General features: G+C 41.2%; 2 protein-coding genes across 4 annotated transcripts in view; one reads left to right on the top strand and one right to left on the bottom strand.

Annotated features, from left to right (window-relative positions):
* The window catches only part of atp8a1 (ATPase phospholipid transporting 8A1), a 355,098-nt gene extending 351,765 nt beyond the window's left edge, over positions 1-3,333 (top strand). For all 3 annotated transcript variants that reach the window (XM_072568277.1, XM_072568286.1, XM_072568295.1), the window contains one exon: positions 85-3,333. In XM_072568277.1, coding sequence (XP_072424378.1) covers positions 85-182 — 98 coding nt within the window. In that variant the 3' untranslated portion in view covers positions 183-3,333. The remainder of the gene's footprint in view (positions 1-84) is intronic.
* Positions 3,334-14,438: 11,105 nt separating this feature from the next.
* Positions 14,439-20,889, bottom strand: shisa3 (shisa family member 3). The gene is made up of 2 exons (XM_072568265.1): positions 19,950-20,889; positions 14,439-15,886 (listed from the first exon to the last, which is right to left on the bottom strand). Exons 1-2 carry the CDS (start codon positions 20,218-20,220, stop codon positions 15,327-15,329), a joined length of 831 nt encoding a protein of 276 aa, XP_072424366.1. The 5' UTR covers positions 20,221-20,889; the 3' UTR covers positions 14,439-15,326.
* Positions 20,890-22,075: the final 1,186 nt, after the last annotated feature.

Raw genomic sequence — 22,075 nt, 5'->3', positions numbered from 1 at the left:
AATATAATGACAAGTTGTTTCATGATTCATTCTTCTGTAACTTGATGAGTTTTGTGATGAGCCACTTTATTCTTATTTTCATAGATGGTTATGCCTTTTCCCAAGATGAGAATGGTATTGTGTCCCAGTCTGAAGTGGTCAGGGCCTATGACACCACCAAACAAAGACCAGATGATTGGTAAACATTTAATACATGGACTGCAAACAAGTGCTTTCACTAAGAGTGTGACATTGGACTTCAAACATTACAGATCTAAGTTTTAGATATGTAGCTGTAGAGATCTGCAAAGACTCAAATAAGTTGGTCTTTGTATGTTTCATGAAGGAGAAAGTGCTAATCACTTTTGTTGTGTATTAAACAGACATGAACACTGTGCAGATCTATGTTATCATAAACTCACTCTTTTAGAATATCAACACCTTAAAATACACACTAACCACAAGGTTGCCAGAACTTGAAATTTGTCATTGGTGTACCTGTTTTTTTGACATGTTTGTTTTAAAAATACAAATATATAGACATGAGTAATGTTTTGATTTTCAATCCTGCTCAGTGTGAACATTGTAGAAAATTGAATACCACTTCCTAAATTTTCCTGTTTATCATAAACTGTGACTTTTACCAATTAAACCCTGTTTTTTGATAGATTACTACTGATTTGAAGTGGTGCACCTATTTGTGAACAGTATCTATATAAGTCTAGCATAACAATTCTGTAATATATTTTAATGTTCAAGTCACTGAATAGGAATCTGTTAAAAATGCTAAAATATATCTTAGTAATGCAGTATTAAACATGATACTAATACTCCCCTTCTGGGTGCCAAATCTTCTATTTGCCAAATTTAAAACTCTGCATGAGCCTTATTCAATAGTTTTCTAATAACTTCAGTTGATAGAATTTGACAATAGCCCAATTCTCCAGAGTATTGTCAAAGGACCGAAACAAATTTCAAGTCCCATTTGTAACTTTCCTGCTTCAGTTTTTCTGAAGTGTATTTTGCACATGCACTGGCACTGGCTTTTTCAAAATTAAGTCTCCTGCCCTCTTGGCAATTGCTTCATGATTTGTGTTTTTCACAGGCCGTGACTTTGGATATGCTTTACTCATTGCCCAATATTTGACTTAATTTTCAGAATGAAACAATGTAGTGTGTTTTCTGTGAGAGGCTACATTTCCTACAGTACAAGCTTGTGAATTTAGTGATTTTTTTTTAAATGATTTAACATTCAACAAACATTTCAATACAAATGTGAGAGTTCTCCTTGCCCCACTCCACCATTTTTTGCACACATTTTACCATGGGTCTAAAATATGCTGTGATTAAATAATAAAATGAAGGTTTGCTTTCCTGACTACCATCTCTTAAAAGGTTAGTTCAAGTTCTGTTTTGTGTGAACTTTGTTCAGGTTATTTAATTATGTGTGTGAATGTGCCAATTTGAATAACATTTTAATTCCAACCTATTTTCTGGTGAATGTGAGCTAAAATTTGTCTGTTTGCTGTATATGAAATTTCCATGATTTAGTCAGCAATACTGGTGAATTGTGCCAAGCAATTTGGTTTGCATTATTACTTTTTTTAAAAACTGCCATTTTCATAAAATCAGTACAGTAATTTCCTTTCTATTACATGTTGAATTAAATTTACCTTGTATTGAGTGTATAATTCTGTGGTTGTCACAATTTATGCAGCACTGACAACAGAAACTTGGATGTGACTCGCTATAGAACCTTAAGTGTTTACTTCATAGAGGAACATCCTTTACAGTAGTGTGTGTTTTATGCATTAAACTGCCTTGATTGCAAAGCATAACCCAGATTTTAAAAATATTGTGTCAACATTCCATTCAATCTGATCTTTAGTGCATCCTTATGTATGCAAATCTTTGTATAACTAATGTGAACAATAGTTTAATGGTTAATTTTTATCATTGAGCATTTGCCACAGAATATCTAGATTTGGCTGAGTATTGGCTATGAAACTGAACTTCAGCAAACAACAGGACATAACACCAAAACAGTGTAATCAGCACAGTTGTAATATTCCATCCTCTCCAGTAACTTAAAGGCAAATTTTGCCTTTACATTATATATACCAGAAAAAAAAGGCAAACCATTGTTAGAGATTATGATTTTAAAATTCATAAAAAGAGTAGCAAATAAAAATCCACAAGTGTTTGAGAGCACAAACCAGTTACTATCATCTCTTGATTTGCAGCTTGCTGTGTCCATATGCTTTCTCTATATGCAACATGTTCTGTGTTTGTCAAAATCCTTGAATGAATGTCATAGCTCCAACTACGTGATTACTTTGTGGTGTCTTTTAATCAATGATAGCTGTCGTCTTCCTCCGATATGTGAGGCTGACTGTGGTGTACTTGATTGTCCTGTCTGTATTCTTGTCTAACTGCATGAGATCAAGTGTTACATGTAACATTGTTACTGCATGACTAATTTTCTGATCTTGCAGCACATCTTCTGCAAGATTAGAGACAAATGAAACAGATTAATGAAAGGTAACATCATGCAGCAATTTACAATGGACAAAAAAAAATTGTTTCCCGACCAATCATTGTGTATGTCCTGCATTTTGGAATAAAAATCTTTAATATAAATGAATGACAGCTTTAAATTATTTTGTAAGTTTGTAATTCACACTGACATATCCATGTCCATTTGGTTCTGTGAAAGGTTGTATCCAAATAGGCTATGTATGGAATGTGTACTTTGCTTTACTAGACTTAAGACAACAGAATAAAAACAGATGTGAAGATTTTGATACTTTTAAATGATTGAATATGACTATTTCAAAATAAGAAATCAAATTTGAAAAGAATTTGCCTTGATTGTCTTGTTCAGCGTGACAACAAAGTAAAATATTTAATGCATGTTTGCTCCATTAGTAATATGGTAACAAAATTTGCTTTCCATTGTTGCCAGTCTTGCATAGTATTTAAAATCAATCTAATTCAATGATGGAATTTGACTTGAATGTCATGTAAAGATGAACATATTCTGTACATTGGATCTGGATTTTTCTGTCGAAATTTCCAGAATGTTGATTGAATTTCCCTGTAGTATGGTTTTGCACTGCATGAATGGTGACCTTCAAAATCAATGTTCATTGTACATCTCAGGTTTGTATCTAAGTTACTGTATGGAAATGCACCATTTTATATTTTGTTGTAAATCTTCAGTACTGTTTTTTTTTCAGTCTGTCACTTGCCATTGACTCTTGTAAATTGCATGGTGGCAGTTGCAATCCTTCAATGTTTTGTCTTTTGGTTGTCATAAGGATCACAAAATAAAACTAAATTTACAAACCCTGACCGTTTATGTTTTCATGTTTTGTTTTAGCACTTTTATACAGCTATTTTCACATACTGCCAGGAAAGAATTACAAAAAACAATTTATGTTAACTGTGAGGGGGTCGGTGGCATCAGCAATTCAATACAAAGAAATGCGAAGTAGGTAAAGGCAAAAAGTAAACAAACACTAAATGATTGCGATCACCAAGAATAGGGAAACACAAAGATCCATCTACCTTTGGATTGCAGGAAGTTGATGTTATCAATGACAAACAGACCATAAGATATAGGAGCAGGATTAAGCCATTCGGCCCTTCTAGTCTGCTGTGCCATTTCATCATGGCTTAAATGTTTCTCAGTCTCATTCTCCCCTCTCCATGTAACCTTTGATACCATTACTATTCAAGAGCCTTTCTATCTCTGTCAATAACTTGGCCTGTACGGTTCTCTGTGACAGTGCGTTCACAAATTCACCACCCTCTGGTTGAAGAAGTTCGACTTCACCTCAGTTTTAAAGGACCATCTCTTCATTCTGAGTGTTGTCCCCCAATCCAAGTCTCTCTTACTAGTGGAAATATTTGCTCCACATCCACTCTATCCAGGCCTCCTCAGTATTCTGTAAGTTTCAATGAGATCCCCCCCCACCCCACCCCCAATACTTCTAAACTCCATCAAGTACAGACTATATTAAAGGAGTTTTCAAACACTCATCATATGATAAGTCCTTCATGTCTGGGATCATTCTTGTAAACCCCCTCCAAGGCCAGCACATCCTTCCTTAGATACGGGGCCCAAAACTGCTCTCAATGTTCCAAACACAGTCTGACCAGACCCTTATATAGCTTGCGAGTTATATCCTTGCACTTGTATTCCATCCCTCTCAACATCAATGTTAACAGCCATTTGCCTTCCCAACTCCTAAATGACCCTGCATGTTAATCTTAAGGAAATCTTGAAATAGGACTCCTAAATCTGTTTGTGCTTCAGATTTTCAATGCCTTTTCCCCATTTAGAAAATAATCCAAGCCTCTATTCTTCCTATGAAAATGTGTAACATCACACTTACCCCACATTGTATTCCACTTAGCATTTCTTTGCCCACTCTCCTAACCTCTCCAAATCCTTCTGCAACCTCCCCACTTCCTCAATGCTCCCTGTCCCTCCACCTATTTTTATGTCATTTGCAAATTTAGCAAAAATGCTATTAGTTCCTTCATCCAGATCATTAATGTAAAATGTGAATAGTTGTGGTTCCAACACTGACCCCTACAGAACTCCACTAGTTTACTGGCTGCCATCCTGAAAAAGATCCCTTTATTCCCACTGTTTGACTTGCCAATCAGCCAATCCTCTATCTATGCTATAACTTGCTCCTAACAGCCTGGGATATATAGATAAATAGATCAAATCCACTAGTTGTCCCTTGTCTAACTTGCTCATTACCTCCACAAAGAATTCTAACAGATTTGTCAGGCATGGCCTCCCCTTTGTGAAGATGTGTTGACTCCGGCCTATTTTGCCATGTACTTGCACATATTCCCCATTTCATCCTTAATCCTGGATTATCAAATCTCCTCAATGACCAAGGTCAGGCTAACCAGCCTATAGTTTCCCATCTTCTGTCTCCCTCCCTTCTTAAACAGAGGTGTTAGATTAGCCATTTTTCAGTCCTTAGGAACCCTCCCTGACTCCAGTGATTCCTGAAAGATCATCACTAATGCCTCTATGATCTCCTTTATGTCCTTCAGAAGCCATGGGTACAGTCCATCTCATCCAGGTTATTTATCCACCTTCAGAACTTTCACCTTCCCCAGCATTTACTCCTTAGTGATGGCCACTACACTTACCTTTGACCTCTGACTCTTGAAGTTCTGGTATGCTACTGGTGTCTTCCAGTATGAAGACTGATGCAAAGAACCAAATTCAGTTCCTCTGCCATTTCTTTTGTTTCCATTATTACTTCTGCAGCTTCATTTTCCAGGACAGCAATGTCCACTCATGCCTCTCTTACCTTTTAGATATCTAATAAAACTCTTGCAGTCTTCATTTATCATAGCTGGCTTACTCTCCTATTTCATCCCCCCCCCCCCACCCCCGCCATTGCTTTTTTAGTTGTTCTCTGCTGTTTTTTTAAAGTCTCCCAATCCTCTGGCTACCTACTAAAGGGAGTAGATAGGCAGTTCTGTGGCCGAAAACGGGAGTCCCGGATGGTTTGTTGCCTCCCAGGTACTCTGATCAGGGATGTCACCGATCGGCTGCAGAGCATTCTAAAAGGGGAGGGTAAGCAGCCAGTTGTCTTGGTGCATATAGGCACCAACGATGTAAGTAAAAAGCGAGATGAGGTCCTGAAAGCAGAATTCAGGGAGCTAGGAGAAGTTAAAAAGGAGGACCTTTTTAACAAAGGTAGTAATCTCCGGATTAATACCAGCTGCCACATGCTAGCCAGCATAGAAATGAAAAAATAAGCAGGATGAACACGTGCCTTGAGGGATAGTGAAGAAGGGAGAGGTTCAAATTTGTTGGATATTGGGACCGGTTCTGGGGAAGGTGGGACTATTACAAAATGGACAGTCTACATTTAAACCGGACTGGAACCAATGTTCTTGGGGGAGTTTTTGCTACTGCTGTTGGGAAAGTTTTAAACTAATGTGGCAGGGGGCTGGGAACCAGAGGAGAAAACAACTAGACAGCAAGGTGGAAACTGGAGACTGTAAGAATCATGAACATAGCATTAATAAGGGGGAGAGTAGGCAGAGAGCAGATGAACGCAAAAGAACTGGTGGCTTGAAGTGTATCTACTTTAATGCAAGGCATATCGTGGATAAGGCAGATGAACTTAGGGCTTGGATTGATGCCTGGGAGTATGATATTATTGTAATCACAGAGACTTGGTTGAAGGAAGGGCATGATTGGCAACTAAATGTTCCAGGATATAAATGCTTCAGATAGGATAGGGAGGGAAGTAAAAGGCTGGTGGAGTTGCATTGCTGGTCAGGGATGATATCATGGCTGTACTAAAGGAGGACATTATGGAGGGCTTGAGTAGTGAGGCATTATGGGTGGAGCTGAGAAATAAGAAGGGTGCAGTTACATTGTTGGGGCTGTATTATAGGCCTCCCAACAGTGCGTGTGAGGAAAAAGAACAAATAAGTGAACAGATTATGAAAAGATGTAGAGGCAACAGGGTGATGGTGATGGGAGATTTTAATTTTCCCAACATTGACTGAGATGCACTTAGTATCAAGATCTGGATGGGGTAAAATTTGTAAGAAGCGTTCAGGAGAGTTTTCTAGAGGAGTATGTCAATAGTCCGACGAGGGACGGGGCCATATTGGACCTGGTGTTGGGGAATGAGCCAGGCCAAGTGGAGAAGTTGCAGTGGGGGATTTCTTTGAGAACAGTGAGCACAATTCTAAGTTTTATGAAAACTCATAGGTTCACTCTCATCTTTGTCTTAGGGAAGAGTGCTAAACTGGGCCAAGGTCAATTATATCAAAATTAGGCAGGAGCTGTGGATTGGACACAGCTATTTGAAGAGAAGTCCACATTTGATATGTGGGAGGCTTTCAAAGAGAGGTTAAAGCTAGTGCACGATAGGCATGTCTCATTGAAGACAAAGGACAGGAAAGGATAGGAAAGGCAAGATTTGCAAACTGTGGATGACAGGAGAAATCATTCAACTAGCCAAGAGAAAAAAGGAAGTGAACGTAAGGTCTAGGCAGCTAAGAACAGAATGGGCCCTGGAAGAATATCAGAAGATTAGGATGAGTCTTAAACAAGGAATCAAGCAGGCTAAAAGGGGTCATGAAATAGCTTTAGCAAGCAGAATTAAGGAGAATCCCAAAACCTTTTATTCATATATAAGAAGCGAGTAACTAGGTCACTAAAGGATAATGAAGGAAGGCTGTGTGTCGAACCTGAGAGAATGGGTGAGATTCTGCATCAGTGTTCACTGAGGAGAGGGTCATGATGAATGTTAAGATTAGAGATAGAAGTTCCATTGGTCTGGATCACGTTGATATAAGTAGGGAACATGTGTTGGGTAGGCTGGAGGTTATTAAGGTGGACAAATCCCCAGGACCGGATGGGATCTATCCCAGGTTGCTGAGGGACGTGAGAGAGGAAATAGCTGGGGCCCTGACAGATATCTTTGTGACATCCTTAAATACAGTTGAGGTGCTGGAGGACTGGAGGGTTGCTCATGTTGTCCCCCTGTACAAGAAGGGTAGTAGGGATATTCTGGGTAACTACAGACCAGTGAGCATGACGTCAATGATGGGAAAGTTGCTGGAGAAGGTACTGAGGGATAGATCTCTTTATATTTAGGAAAGAATGAGCTTATCAGTGATAGGCAATAAGGTTTTGTGTGGGGGAGATCATGCCTTACCAACTTAATAAAGTTCTTTAAGGAAGTGACCAAGTTGATAGACGAAGGAAGGGCTGTTGCTGTCATATACACTGACTTTAGTCATTTAATAAGGCACTTGATAAGGTTCCCCATGGTAAACTGATGGAGAAAGTGAAGTCACATAGTGTGCAGGGTGTTCTAGCTCGGTGGATAAAGAACTGGTTGAGCAACAGGAGACAGAGTGTAGTAGTTGAAGAGAGTTTCTCAAAATGGAGAAAGGTAACCAGTGGTGTTCCACAGGGGCCACTGTTGCTTGTGATACATAAAAGATCTGGAAGAGGGCACTGTTGGTATGATCAAGTTTGCAGATGACACCAAGATTGGTGGAGTAGCAGAAAGCATAAGGGACTGTCAAAGAATACAGGAGGATATAAATAGACTGAAGAGTTGGGCAGAGAAGTGGCAGATGGATTTCAATCCAGGCAAATGTGAGGCGATGCATTTTGACAAGTTTAATTCCAGAGAAAATTACACAGTGAACAGAAGAGCCTTGGGAAAAGTTGATGAGCAGAGAGATCTGGGAGTGCAGGTCCGTTGTACCCTGAAGGTTGCTGCATCAGTGTAGAAGATGTAGAATGGGACTAGATTAGGTTAGGATATTTGGTGGGCATAGACAAGTTTGACCGAAGGGTCTGTTTCCTTGCTGTACATCTCTGTGATTCTAAGTCTGCTCGGCTATTTCTTCATGGCTGATACATTTCTCAACCCCATTCTCCTGCTTTCTCACTGTCACCTTGATCCATTTACTTACAATCTACTTAGGTCTGTGTTGTTTTTGCAGGTCTTGTCACTAGGGAAGTAGAAAGAACTTTAGACTAAATAGTGGGGGCAAGAGATCAAACTTGGGAAGATGTGGCAGATCAAAAAGTAAACTCACGGACAAAGAGAAAGTTATTGCTACAGGAAATGGTAAACGCACGTTGGTAGGAAGGGATAGAGAGTACAATTCTAAGAGTAAATCAACAAATAGGATTATAAGTTCTACAAAGAATTAAATAATAAGACTGATAACTCCCTATCTTAGTGCACATAGAATCCCTACAGTGTTGAAGTAGGCCATTTAACCCCAAGTCCACAGTGACCCTGAAGAGTGTCCCACCCCATCCCTGTAACCCCACATTTCCCAGAGCTAATCCACCTAGCCTGCACACTAAGGGGCAATTTAGCATAGCCAGTCCACCTAGCTTGCAAACCTTTGGACTGTTGGAGGAAACCAGAGCACCTGAAGTAAACACACTCAAACACTGGGAGAATGTGCCAACAGTTGCCTGAGCCTGGAATTGAACCTGGCTACCTGGTGCTATGAGGCAGCAGTGCTAACCAATGAGCCACCATGCACATAGCATTCAAAACAAAACAGATAAATTGAGGACTCAAATAAAGTATGTATTTTGGTTCCAGTTGATGCTGTTACTGCACAAGTGAGATTCTAGAATAAAACATATCCTGATAGGACTTCATTTTTTTTGGTTTAATTAATTAACATTGTGATTTGTCACTGAAACATATCCTCACAAAACTGCAGATTTCTATAACAACAGAACAAATTATTATTGCACAAAATAAAAAACAACTAAACAAGCTAAATATAGAAAACGGTTAAATTATGAAATGACAGTAAAATGAAGTTTCAAACTTTTCCCTGAATCTATCTGCCACAGAGACTCAAGTACAGAAAATCACATCCCAATCTCAACTACTTAAGCTTCTACTTAACTGACACCCTGCAGTTCTGAAGAAGCGTAATTCAACCCGAAACATTGACTCTGTTTTCTCTCCACAGATGTGCCAGACCTGCTGAGCTTTTCCAACAATTTCTGTTTTTGCTTCTGATTTATAGCATTTGCATTTTTTTTCCATTTCTACCCTGCAGTTTCTTTGTCATGGACCGTGGATATAATTTGATGAGTCCTTGACAAGATCTCTAATCAACTTAGAAGTTTTAATCCTTGTGGGATCTAATAAACTGCAGATTTCTAACTAAACTTTCCTGGTGTGGAAGGATTACAAACAAAAGCCTTCTGCTGAGATAGGTGGTAATCCCTTCTTAGGAGGGAAACTAAACTAAACAACTCTGCTGTTTCCTGAACTAAATTAAAGTAAAACATGTTCAATCTTCAAGTACTCTGAACTGAAAACAAAGCTAATGACCTTAAATAATAATCTACCTGTCGTATATGCAACATCTTTCCATCAACACCACAAGTCTTCAGTCATTTGCTATCTGACAAAGACTGAATTTAGGTCACCCCTCCCAAAGGACACTGACTTTGTTTTTAAAAAGGAAAACCTTTCACAGAAGTAGCCAACACCCATCTGCCTCTATTTTGAGATCCAAATTCTAAAAATTATATTAGTACTTATAAATTATAAACCTTTTGTTTTATAACTATATCAGACAGCCATTACAGAGACATTGCTACAGGAATGACATTGATTGGGATCTGAATTCTGAGGAGTACAGGACAATTGGGGAGTACAGGACACTTCGGAAGTACAGGAAGTGAGGAGAAGGTGGAAGGATAGGGATTACAGAATAGTTTCTTATAACAACACACTCTGGACCCAACCAGAGAGTAATATGCAATGAGGTAAGATTAATGATTGATCTCATAGAGTCATAGAGATGTACAGCATAGAAACAGACCCTTCAGTCCAACCCGTCCATGCCAACCATATATCCCAACCCAATCTCGTTCTACCTGCCAGCACCCGGCCCATATCCTTCCAAACCCTTCCTATTCATATACCCATCCAGATGCCTTTTAAATGTTACACTTGTACTAGCCTCCACCACTTCCTCTGCCAGCTCATTCCACCCTCTGAGTGAAGAAAATGCCCCTTAGATCCTTTTAAATCTCTCCTCTCTCACTCTAAACCTATGCCCTCTAGATCTGGACTCCCCCAACCCAGAAAAAGACCTTGTCTATTTATCCTATTCATGCCCCTTATAAACATCTATAAGGTCACCCCTCAGCATCCAGGGAAAAGAGCCCAATCCTATTCAGCCTCTCCCTGTAGCTCATCCTCCAACCCAAGCAACATCCTTGTAAATCTTTTCTGAACCCTTTCAAGTTACACAACATCCTTCCGATAGGAGAAAGATTCCAAAAGTGGCCTAACCAATGTTCTGTATAGCTGCAACATGGTCTCCCAACTCCTATATTCGATGCTCTGAGCAATAAAGTCAAGCATACCAAACACCTCCTTCACTATCCTATCTACCTGCAACTCCACTTTCAAGGAACTTTGAACCTGCACTCCAAGGTGTCTTTGTTCAGCAACACTCTCAAGGACCTTACCATTAAGCACTTAAGTCTTGCTCTGAGGGATGGACCAAATAACCTAATTCTGCTCCGAAACCTTATGGTCTAATACCAGGTGAAACATACAACCATAGAAAGCAGGAGCGGTAGAAGGTCATTCAGCCTTTGAACCTGCTCCATCATCCAATATGATCATGACTGATCATCCAATTCAGGACTCTGTTCCTGCTTTCTCCCCATATCCTTTGATACCTTTGGCCCTAAGAACTATATTTAACTCCTCCCTGAAATCATGGCCTCAAACACTTGCCGTGGTGGAGAATTCCACAGGCTCACCACTGCCTGGATTTCTCCTCAGCTCAGTCATAGATGGCCTACCCCATGTCCTTAGACTGTGATGCCTGTTTTTGTACTCCCCTGTCAAGGAACATCCTTCCTGCATTTACCCTGTCTAGTCCTTTTAGGATTTTATAGATCTCTATGATATTTGCCTTCAAGAGAAGTTTTGAAGACTAACCCATTGGTATAGATCCCACTTTCCTCAATATTAGTGCCAGTGCCCAACTTTTTCCATACTAATCTTTGAGTCATTTGTTAATCTCTTTAACCTGACTCATCCTTTACCAATTTGCTCATGGAAGCATAAGTGTGGGCTGCTGCCTGTTTTGAAATGCCACTTTGTCTGTTGATTATAAAAGACTGAAGTTTTCTGTGACCAGCAAGCAAATGACAACTGATTGTTGCTTTTCCATTTGTAGCATTTTTCACTGGAAGTTTCAATCCACCAACAATTGAACAAACAACCCATGTGGACTCTACAGGAATGAGACAATTGAGTACTTCCTTCACCAATCTAACTAAATATTGTTAATTAGCAAAGCACAGTCTGACCAGGAAATCTTAGGATATTTCAATTAAATATCGCAACTGGAAACAGAAAGTAAAATAAAATCAGTAACACAGTTTGATTAAGAGACAAATGAAAGAGATGAGAACATTTTTTTTTAAATTTGCATTTTTAAAATCTCCAGCAATTACTAAAATTTTTAAAATGAGTCCAAATGTATTACAGTTAATTTTTAAAGTTATTTCATTGTGGTTGTTTGGCTGTAACTAAGACTGACCAAGCTGTTAAAAGAGTACTTCCACTGAATGGACAAACACCAACATTTTCTCACCTATTTACTATGTGCCTATCAGGTAAGCACATTAATGTCACACTCTTCATGAATTTCAGTAGCAAATACCTCTGCAAAATGCTGTAATTATGCAGCTTCTGCAGGAGCAGGGCATCCTGAATTGCAGTTCTATGATTTTATGCATTTTATTGTATCTGCCTCTTTTGTATCTTTTGCACATTACATATGACTATTAAGAACATGGAAGCAAAAAAGGATCTTAAACATGCACCAAGCCTGTCCCACCATTTATTGTGATCTGGGCTAGTCTTGGCTATGAACTCCACTTTCCTGCAGGCTCCTCCTATCCCTTGTTCCTGAGAGAGACAAAAAGGATTTTTCTAACTTCATTTGAAATGTATTCAATGGTGGTGCATCCGTCACAATGAAAGATCTATCCTTTAACCCTTCCTTTTTTTCTCATCTACTTGTTTCCCTCAGCAAAGTCATATGAAAACATGCCTAACTTCATTTATATACTTTAGTGAGAATACCCAGTTTTAATTATCTGCTGCTTCACTCAGTCTCTGTTTGTCCACAGTTGTCAAACTGCTTATTTGATATCCAGTACAGAATGAGTGGTATTTTCCTCTGACTAAATATTTATTAATTTTTGTTAGCATACCCCAGCCTGCCTCCAAAAAAGACAACAAAACCATGTAACCCCATTCAAACTCCTTGGCGACTGATTTGAATTCATTTTTAATCAAATCTAAAATATGCAGACACATTTGAGCCCATTTTGGTAACTCTTTTATGCTGCTGTCCTAATAAGCTTCATGCTTAATAGAGCCGTAGGGGTTTTAGGGTATGGAAAGAGGCCTTTAATGCCATTGTGACCATGCTGGGCATCAGTTCCTGTCTGCCCTAAACCAATTTTGCAGTATTTGCTTTGAGCCTTGTATACTGTGACATCCAAATATGTAGGATGGATTCCTGCTTCAACCACCCTTTCAGGCAGTGAGTTCCAAATGTTCACCTTCCTCAGGGAGAAATCATACTACCTCCCAAACCTTCTACCCTATATCTTAAATCAATTCCCCTGGATAATGGTTTGCTAATGGGAAACATTTTCTATCTACACTCTCTATGCCCGACATCATTTTGTGCACCTCAGTCAGGTCCTCCCTCAGCCTTCTCCATTCTAAGGAAAATAACATGAATCTATATCATCTCTCTTCAAACCTTAAACCCATAAAACAATATGGTGAGTCTCTTATGCACCCTCTCAAGTGCAATTACACCATTCCCACTGTGAGTGTCCAGAACTGCACACAATATTCCAACTGTGGCCTAACTAATATTTTACATAGCTCCATTATAACCTCCCTACCCTTGTATTCAAGGCTTTGACTACTAAAAGCATGAATCTCAGATGTCCCAAAGTTCTCACATTTTGGATTTGTGCTGTTTCTTTAAATCCAAATAGGGTATCTGAGAATCACACCAAGTGAAGGGGCAATATTGCACAGTTATCTGATGGGATGCAATTTAGTCTGACACCACAAGAGCATAAATAGCTGTAACTACTTGTCTGATCTTTTAAGCATACTTCTCAGAAACACTCCTGAGCTAAACTTCTTTGGAACTGGCACATTTTCATAAAGAAATATAAGACTTTTGGTTTTAAAGAGTGTGTATGTGAATGATCAACCATTAGACTGTAGGTGTTTCCACAGCATTTTTGGTATCCTCCTTGCTATTAATGTTGCTTTTTAAACAGGTGTCTTTTGTGCTAACAAGGCCCAAGCAGTGATGGATCAGCTTGTGTATCTGTAACTTGGTACGGTCTGGAAGAACCAGTAAATCAGGCACAAGTGTACTTCAGACACAGGAAGCTTGAAGAGGCTGAGGTCATTTCAATAAAATTTACCATAAGTGAGAAGATAGTTCTTAAGCCTTTAAGTGAGAAGACAGGCTTTGGAATTATTGTAATCTGAGCTCTTCATTCCTGTACAAGTGGATGACCCCAATTCTACTGGGTGAAAGTAGACTTTTTTTTCTCTTTAGTAAATGTGAAGTTGAAGATCAGAGAAGGTCTGAGTTTACCCAAACAAAATCTGAAGTACCTCCAGCACTAATTTCATGCAGAAAATTAAACTAGAACAGCAAAAAGAAGGCACCTTGCTTCACAATTCTATTTTGCACAATATGATTTATTAAAAATCTGAAATTAAAATTGTTTTAAGTTAACAATCATAATTCTGGAATAAACATTTCATAAAATATTCCTATGCAATATTTTTTCACTATACATTTAGTCATTTAAAATAGCAAAAATAATGACTATAACAATTAGTAATTTGGGTGTACTGTAAATATGAAGGGATGAGTCAGAATTAAGAAAAGTTAACAGCACAGGCTTTGTCTATAAATTATTATTTTTAAAATTGAATATTTAGATAAGGCATTCAATAGGGGCAAGATGTCAGTATGGAAGCAAATAAAATATCTGTTTTCTCTTAAATTGCCAGTGCTCAGTATGTTTGAAATTCTATTATTTGTTCCTAGTCAAATATTCTCAGATAGCTCTGGTACTTCAGTTATACGGAAGTTAAAGACCTGTTTTCTTCATCTTATATAAACTATATTTGTGCATTTAAAATGTTTGATTTTCGGGACTGGGATTAGATTGATAAACCTCACTGCCAAACTAGTGGCGGGGACTCTGTTGGTTTCCGTTTGCCTGAGGACGGGACATTCCACCTGCAAGATGCCAGAACGGGGGAACATAACAGTTTCCACGGAGGGATATTCCAGGTGACTTCGGCGGTAGCAGATGGGAATCGAGACATCCGTTTGCTTCAAGAAAGTTTTCTTTTCTGTGTGCACCGTAAATAAGTAAGTTCGTTAGCTCGGAACGCATGTCAACAAATATGGAAAAGTAAAATGTGAAAAGTTGGGCCAAATGATCCTCCTCAAGGTCCAGCTGGGAATAGCCATTAGCTCGGGGTTCAGATGAGGAGTTCCATCCGTGTTTACCATTTATCCCGTTAATCCGGAGTTTTGGGAATGGTGAATTAAAATCCACCCCGCTGTTTAGCGCGGAGGCACTTTTACCACTAGGTCCTGTTCCCAGGTGAGTAAATGGGAAGTGCGATCTTCCATCTGCAAAGGAGGAACAAGTGCTCCCAAAAGGGCGGCGAGGTTCCTTCTTGGTGTCACACAGCGTGGTGGATTTCCGGAAAGCTCTCCCTCCCTAGAAACCCGGCGTTACTGTATAGAACTTGCTCGGCGGGCTGCGCGGATATGCTGGGAGTCTTCAGCCGGTTCTGAGTGAAGTCGGTGAAGGTTTTTCCTGTTGCGAACGGCTCTGGCTGGAGGGTGTAGGTGAAATACTGCTGGGGCATCAGAAAGCCCTGGGCCTGGCTGAGGTGTAAGGGCTGGGCATTCTGCAGGCACCCGGGGGAGCTGTAACCGGGCGGCGGCGGCGGCGGCGGCGGGAGCCCTGACTCGGTTCTGGAGAATCTGTGAATGGAGCCCCCGGTTGAGCTGGAGCTAGTGGCGGTGCTCGACTGTCTGGATGGGGTCCTCAAATGTGTAAACGTTGGGATCATGGGAATGGTCTCTGTTTGGTGGCTCCTCATTGAGAAACGTATTGGCTGAGGATTTGGTTGCTTAGGTCTGAGGCAAGTACAACAGTACACAGCAACCAGCGAACCCAGAATGATGAAAGCAATGAATATGGAGCCGACAATAAGAAACGGCATATAGACAGGCTCTGCAGAGAAATAGAGAAGAGTATTGAATTAGTAACCAGCTCAGGGAGTAAGATATAGAAACTCAGGGGTAACTATCCTCATAACCAAATACAAATTATATTTCGAGAGATTGCAAAGTGCTGGTACACGTTGACAGATTCTAAAAGAACATCCCTAACCCCCAGAGCTCAGCAAAGTGAACATCACCTCATGGAGTAAGAATGTATTGACTCATTGCATGAGAATATATTCATGCAGGCGTCAACAATTTCGGGGGGAAGTGGTGGTTCAATGGTATTATCGCTAAACTATTAATCCAGTGACCCAGCTAATGTTCCGGGATCCCTGGTCCAAACCCTGATGTAGCAGATAAGGGAATTTTTGGATTCAATTTTTTAAAAATCTGGAAGTAAGAGCCGAATGATGATCATGAAGCTATTGTTGATTGGTTCGCTCATAAAAGTCAGAGTCAAGATTAGAGTGGTGCTGGAAAAGCACAGCAGTTCAGGCAGCATTCGAGGCTACTGCGTGACCTGCTGTGCTTTTCCAGCACCACTCTAATCTTGACTCTGATCTCCAGCATCTGCAGTACCCACTTTCGTCTGACTAATAAAACTGTTGTCCTTAGCTGGTCTCGTCTACACATGACTCCAGATCACAACATGTGGCTGACTCTGAACTGCCCTATGGGCATTTAGAGCTGGGTAATATATGTGACGCCTACATACCATGGATAACTTTAGAAAAACAAGTTATCATCAATAAAAGGCTTTTTGTGAAATATGATCTGAGTTATTTTCTAAATAATATTCAAAACGTATCCAACATTCTTCTCTATTGGCTAAGAACATGAAAAGCAACTTTTTCCCAAGTTTGAGCCAAAAAAACACTGCAAATGCTGGAATCCAAAGTAGCCAGGCAGGAAACTGGGAGAACACTGCAAGCCCGGCACCATCAGGAGGTGGAGAAGTCAACGCTTCGGGTATTACACCTTTCCCATTTTTTCTTGACGTTCTGGACATTATAGTGTCATCAAGTTTGTGGATCACAAGACACAGTGAAACAACAGTACGGGCAGTTTGTCTTTAAACAGAGCACGTTAAGTGCCAGTGTATGGACTGAGTGATGTGCAGAGGCCAGTATCAGCCAGGACACAGTACAGCGTGAACGGCTTACCGAGCGAACACACACTTTGTGGGTGGCCCAGATGCTCCTTTGCTCACCCCAATCCAGGCAATGAACATGGAAAGCCGAAACGTATCACCGGTGAGCACAACTCTCGTCCCTCTACCAACTTCAAACAAACCATCTTCGCATCTAAATGTCGGGTTAGAAAACGGCCGTTCTCTACTGATCTGGAAACTGATACCGCTGAGTGAGGGGATGGGGTGGGATGTGAGACAGTGCCATACACTGGGGGGGGGGGGGGGGGAGAGAGAGAGAGAAATAACCTTCCAGGCAGCGACGTGTGTGTCATTTTCGCACGAAGTGAAATAGAAATTCCGTTAAAAAGGTTCCCACTGTTCACTCAAGATAGGAATTACTCAATTCCTGTCGTTCCAGCGAAATCCCCAAAGAACCAGGAAATCGGTGTTATTGTCAGATTCATTCATGTCTGTGTGACAGGTACTGTTTACCTTTGCCGGACACTAGTATTAAAATAGTTTGTTGCAGACATTGGGACAGCCTTCTTCATGTTTTTTCTCTTACACCAATAATTGTGTGGATAGTTTGATTCGCCCGTTGTTTGCAACTGTTTCACCCAAGAACCAGAAAATGCCGAGATACTGACGTTAATCGATCCTGCTATATAAATCCTTGAAATAACTAAATCAGAAAAAAAAAATCAGAACAAACTGACGCTTTTCAAACGAGTCTGTAACTCCGACTCCAATATGCCAGGTTTAGGATGCATTATTTTCAATAGACAAGAAGGATTTGAACGAAGTCAAAGTGATTGTTACAAAATGATATTTTGCGTTATAATCCCGAAATATTCTCATAACAATTTAGAAGCAACACGAACAAAAAAATTCAATCCCAATTTTAAACCCGTCCCAGGGTCTTCCCAGTTTGTACATTCGTCGGTCAGCAGTGATTTCTATCATACCATCTTTTTAAGGATGCGTTTGACCTGATGCTGTTTCAAATTAATTTTACAAGTGTCTGTGCCTGCAAATGATTTGAAATCGATGGTGGCCCTGTCGCACAACTAAGGGAAACAGCAGCATTTAGGGTTCATTCTGTCTGCCCCCTGGAATTTGGCCGTGGCCCCAGCACTAGTTGGTTCACAATTTCATTCCAGAAATTATTCTGTGGAAATCCAACCAGTTCTGACAGTAATCCTAATGGAATTAAGCCAATTGCGGCGTTTTGATTTCGCTCGATGTCCCTACTTGTTGCAGTTGCCTGACCCCCGCCCCCCCCCCCCCAGTGGACCTGCCGCCTGAGAGTGGGACATGTGAATGTTCCCGACACCGCCACCCAGGCAGCTCCAAAGCCAAGAATTCGCCGTGAATTTTGAAAAACGTTTTCCAGCGAGAGTGGATTCCTTGGCGCTAATCCCACCCCTCAGCGTCGGATATTAGATTTCTACCTGCAGTAAACCGGGAGCGGAACTCTGCAAATTTAATAGCGAGTGGAAAAAGTTTGAGATCCATCCCAGGAGATCCATCAGCGTCACGTCCTGGGGTAATGCGGTTGTATTTGATAGCAGGAAGGAATGTAAAATGAGATTGGCTCTCTCAGGGTTATCAATACAGAAGCTGTCACAGACACTGGTTTAGACTGGCTCAGCTTTCTGTCCCTTTATACATGGGGCTAATGCAATTTCATGCTCATCCGATTCACTACAAATTCACATCCCAGTATAAGCACACCACTTAAAGAGACACTATCCCTTCCCGTGTACCCATCCATCTCCTGCTGTAATAGGATCCACCATAAATTAAACTAATTTAACTTGACACCCCAACTCTTGCGCACATCGCTTCACAGTCTGCAACGGATGTTTGAATCTCAATACCTGTTTGGAATCAAATATGTTGTTAACTTTCTGTAAAGTGCACATTGTAAAGAATGGGAGGCGGCAACAATTCAATTAATTGTTTTAATTTATTTTTAAGTCCTAAAACTACTTCCAAATGTCCCTGGAGAGATAACCCCTCGCCCTTGCAGGTTCTTGCCCATAGAATGGTGAGTTCCGAGCTCAGTTAGTGCAGCAAGTTGATTAAAAACCATTTCATTTCTCCCCGTTTCTGGGAATCTAACTCCATAGGAGAATCCAAGAGCGAACATCTTGCATCAAGGATTCTGAAGACTGACCACCCGCTGGCCAGATTTTGCGAGTAACCTTCCTCAAATCAACAGATTTTAAACTGAGACTTCACATTCAACACACAAATGATTGCAGTAACACAGGCTGTGTTCGGGCGATGCTCCCAGCGATGTCTAGAGTCACACACGACTATAACATTCGCAAATTAACCAAGAATAATTTGATTCTTGATTCAAATTATTAGAATCGTGCCGGAAAATTTCTGCCGGAACGATTTGCAAAAAAAAACCCAAAGCTGGGGTTAAAAAAATTGCGCATGTGGGAAAAAAATACAAAATGTGACCATCCTAGGAATGTGATTTCAGGGGTTTATTAAAGAGCAATAATTAATGGGGAAAAGAAACTGTATATTTCAGAGAGAATAAATGCCAAACCTAGACTAAAATCGCACTGTTAGGATTAGATTTACTTTTTCCTGTTCCTGGTATTCAGAGTGAACGGATCCACTGTCCAAGAGTCAGAAATGCCGTGTCCCCCGGTCTGTCCCGGGAAGCCGGCGTGTTCCCCGTCTGCAGTATAATCTCCGCTGGGAAACCGTAAAGATAAACTTTAGGGAACTCAATGTTTTCAATAGCTCTCATCACCGCGAGTTTCCCCTTACACAAGTTGGTATTTCAATCGCGTTTCGCGGCACTGCATTCCACCCGAGCATCGGTTATTCAGAAAGACCGTGTGCAGTGTCTAGCAACCTCGGCTCTGGCTCTCCCCGGGGGTGGGCGCAGTGGGTGGGGGGGGCTGACACTTACGTGCTGAGTAATCGGGGTTCTGCTGCTCCCTGTCGTTGGTACAAAGCCCCTGGTCCAGCCTGGCCTCAGGGGCCGCGCAACAGTAACGCAGAGAACAAGAGCCGCAACAGGTCGTGGCGTCCACTGTGTCATAATCCTCAGGACACTGGAAACCTTCGTGCCATTTGCCCGCATTGTCAATCCAGCCGTGGCAGAACTCCCCCTGAGCACCGCAGATGCCAACACTCCAGGCGAAGAGGCCGAGCACCAGGCAAGGTAACAGAACCAGCATCCTGCCTGAGTCCGCTGGACGATCCGCTCGGCCCGGCTTCACTGCAGCGCAACTGTTTCACTCAGCACCGTCTGGTTCACACTCATCCTATTTTGGAAAGTTGTCCTCACGGCACGGGTGTAGAACTTCATAATAGGGCCATCACAAGGCCAAGATGACCCCCCCCCTTTTTTTAAGAAGGTTTGCAAATAAAAGTTTTGTAGTCCGTTGCCGGGACAAGTTTTTCTAAGCAATGCTTTCCATTTCCTAAACAATGAGCGAGCTCTTTTAAAATTGTAGCCTGCAGGAATATCCTGAAAGTCTCATTGTTAGCAGCACAACATCAGGAAGAGATCCCCAGCAAACCTCAGGTGCCTTGATTCAGGTCAATGCAGATCGACCCGAGGACTCAGCATTTGTCCTGTTTGCATTAGCAAATGGAAGGCAAAAAAAAATGTTCAGCTGAGGTTAAAATCATTTGTGAATCTGATCTGTTCCTCCCCTAGCGCCTAATGGTGTTTGGCACATAGAACTGCCCTTTACAGACAAAACCTTTCCTTGAACCATTAACCGCTGACAACCAGTTGCAAAAAACTCCCCTCCCCCATCCAAATATTCTTCGCAGTTCCTTCAGAGTAACGCTGGAGCTTCCCGGGGCTGACGGACCCAGGCTCTGGCCAGGATTCCACACTCTCTGACACCTCCCTCTCTGGGGCTCCAGCCCCGCCCAGCCGAGAGCAGCCGTGGAGAGCGCGCCTCCGACGCACGTGCCCGCGCCGACACCCTGATGAGCGCGCACCCGTTTGTGCGCTTCCTTGAGTTTGAGTGCGCGCAGTAAACGCGCGGAAGCACAGTTGGGAGCTATTTCAATTTGTAGCAGTAATTTAAATTCAAATTTGGGATATTTGAGTCAGATTCAGTCAAATGGTAAAACCTTGTGGAGATTTCCCCGTGTCCCTCAGAGACGGTTGCTTGCATTATTTTTTAATACATTGGGTATTGGCTGCTACCTTCCAATTCTAGCTGCCGTTGAGAAGATGGTATGGAGCCTTTTCCTTGAACCGCTGTAGTCCATATGGTAAATGTACTCCAGAAACAAAGAGCAATAGGACCTAAAGATGTAGTAGAATTGTAGCTGGTTTGTTTGGTTAATTCTTCTCCATATTCAATGAGATCATGGCTGATCAGATAATCCTCAACTCCATTCTTGCCTAGAACTCTTGATTCTCTTACTGATTAACGTTAAAAATCACACAACACCAGGTTATAGTCCAACAGGTTTATTTGGAAGCACTAGTTTTCGGGGCACTGCTTCTGCATCAGGCAATTGTCACTGGATGGTCTTATGGTCTTATGGATGAAGGAGCAGCGCTGGGAAAGTTAGTGCTTCCAAATAAACCTGTTGGACTACAACCTGGTGTGTGATTTTTAACATTTTACCCCACCCCAGTCCAATACCAGCACCTCCAAATCATTACTGATTAATAATCTTCTCAGCTTTGAGTGCACTTAATGACTCAGCCCTATAGCCCTCTGCAGCAAGCAATGCCTGCGCAGAATTTCCAGTGTTTTGCTGTAACTTTGTTGGAACTTACCAGTCCCAAAGAATATGGTAAATGATGATCTACAGCATTTAAGACCACTAGAGTGTAGTGCTGGAAAAGTGCAGCAGGTCAGGCAGCATCCAAGGAGCAGGAGAATTGATATTTCAGGAATGAGGTTTGTGGAATGAATCTGGATTAGTGGTGCTGGAAGAGCACAGCAGTTCAGGCAGCCTCTAAGTAGCTTCAAAATCGACGTTTCGGGCAAAAGCCCTTCATCAGGAGTAAAGGCAGTGAGCCTGAAGCGTGGAGAGATAAGCTGGAGGAGGGTGGGG

Source organism: Chiloscyllium punctatum, chromosome 1 (genome assembly GCF_047496795.1).
Source record: "Chiloscyllium punctatum isolate Juve2018m chromosome 1, sChiPun1.3, whole genome shotgun sequence".
Classification (NCBI taxonomy): Eukaryota; Metazoa; Chordata; class Chondrichthyes; order Orectolobiformes; family Hemiscylliidae; genus Chiloscyllium; species Chiloscyllium punctatum.
This window is presented reverse-complemented; position numbering and strand designations above follow the sequence as displayed.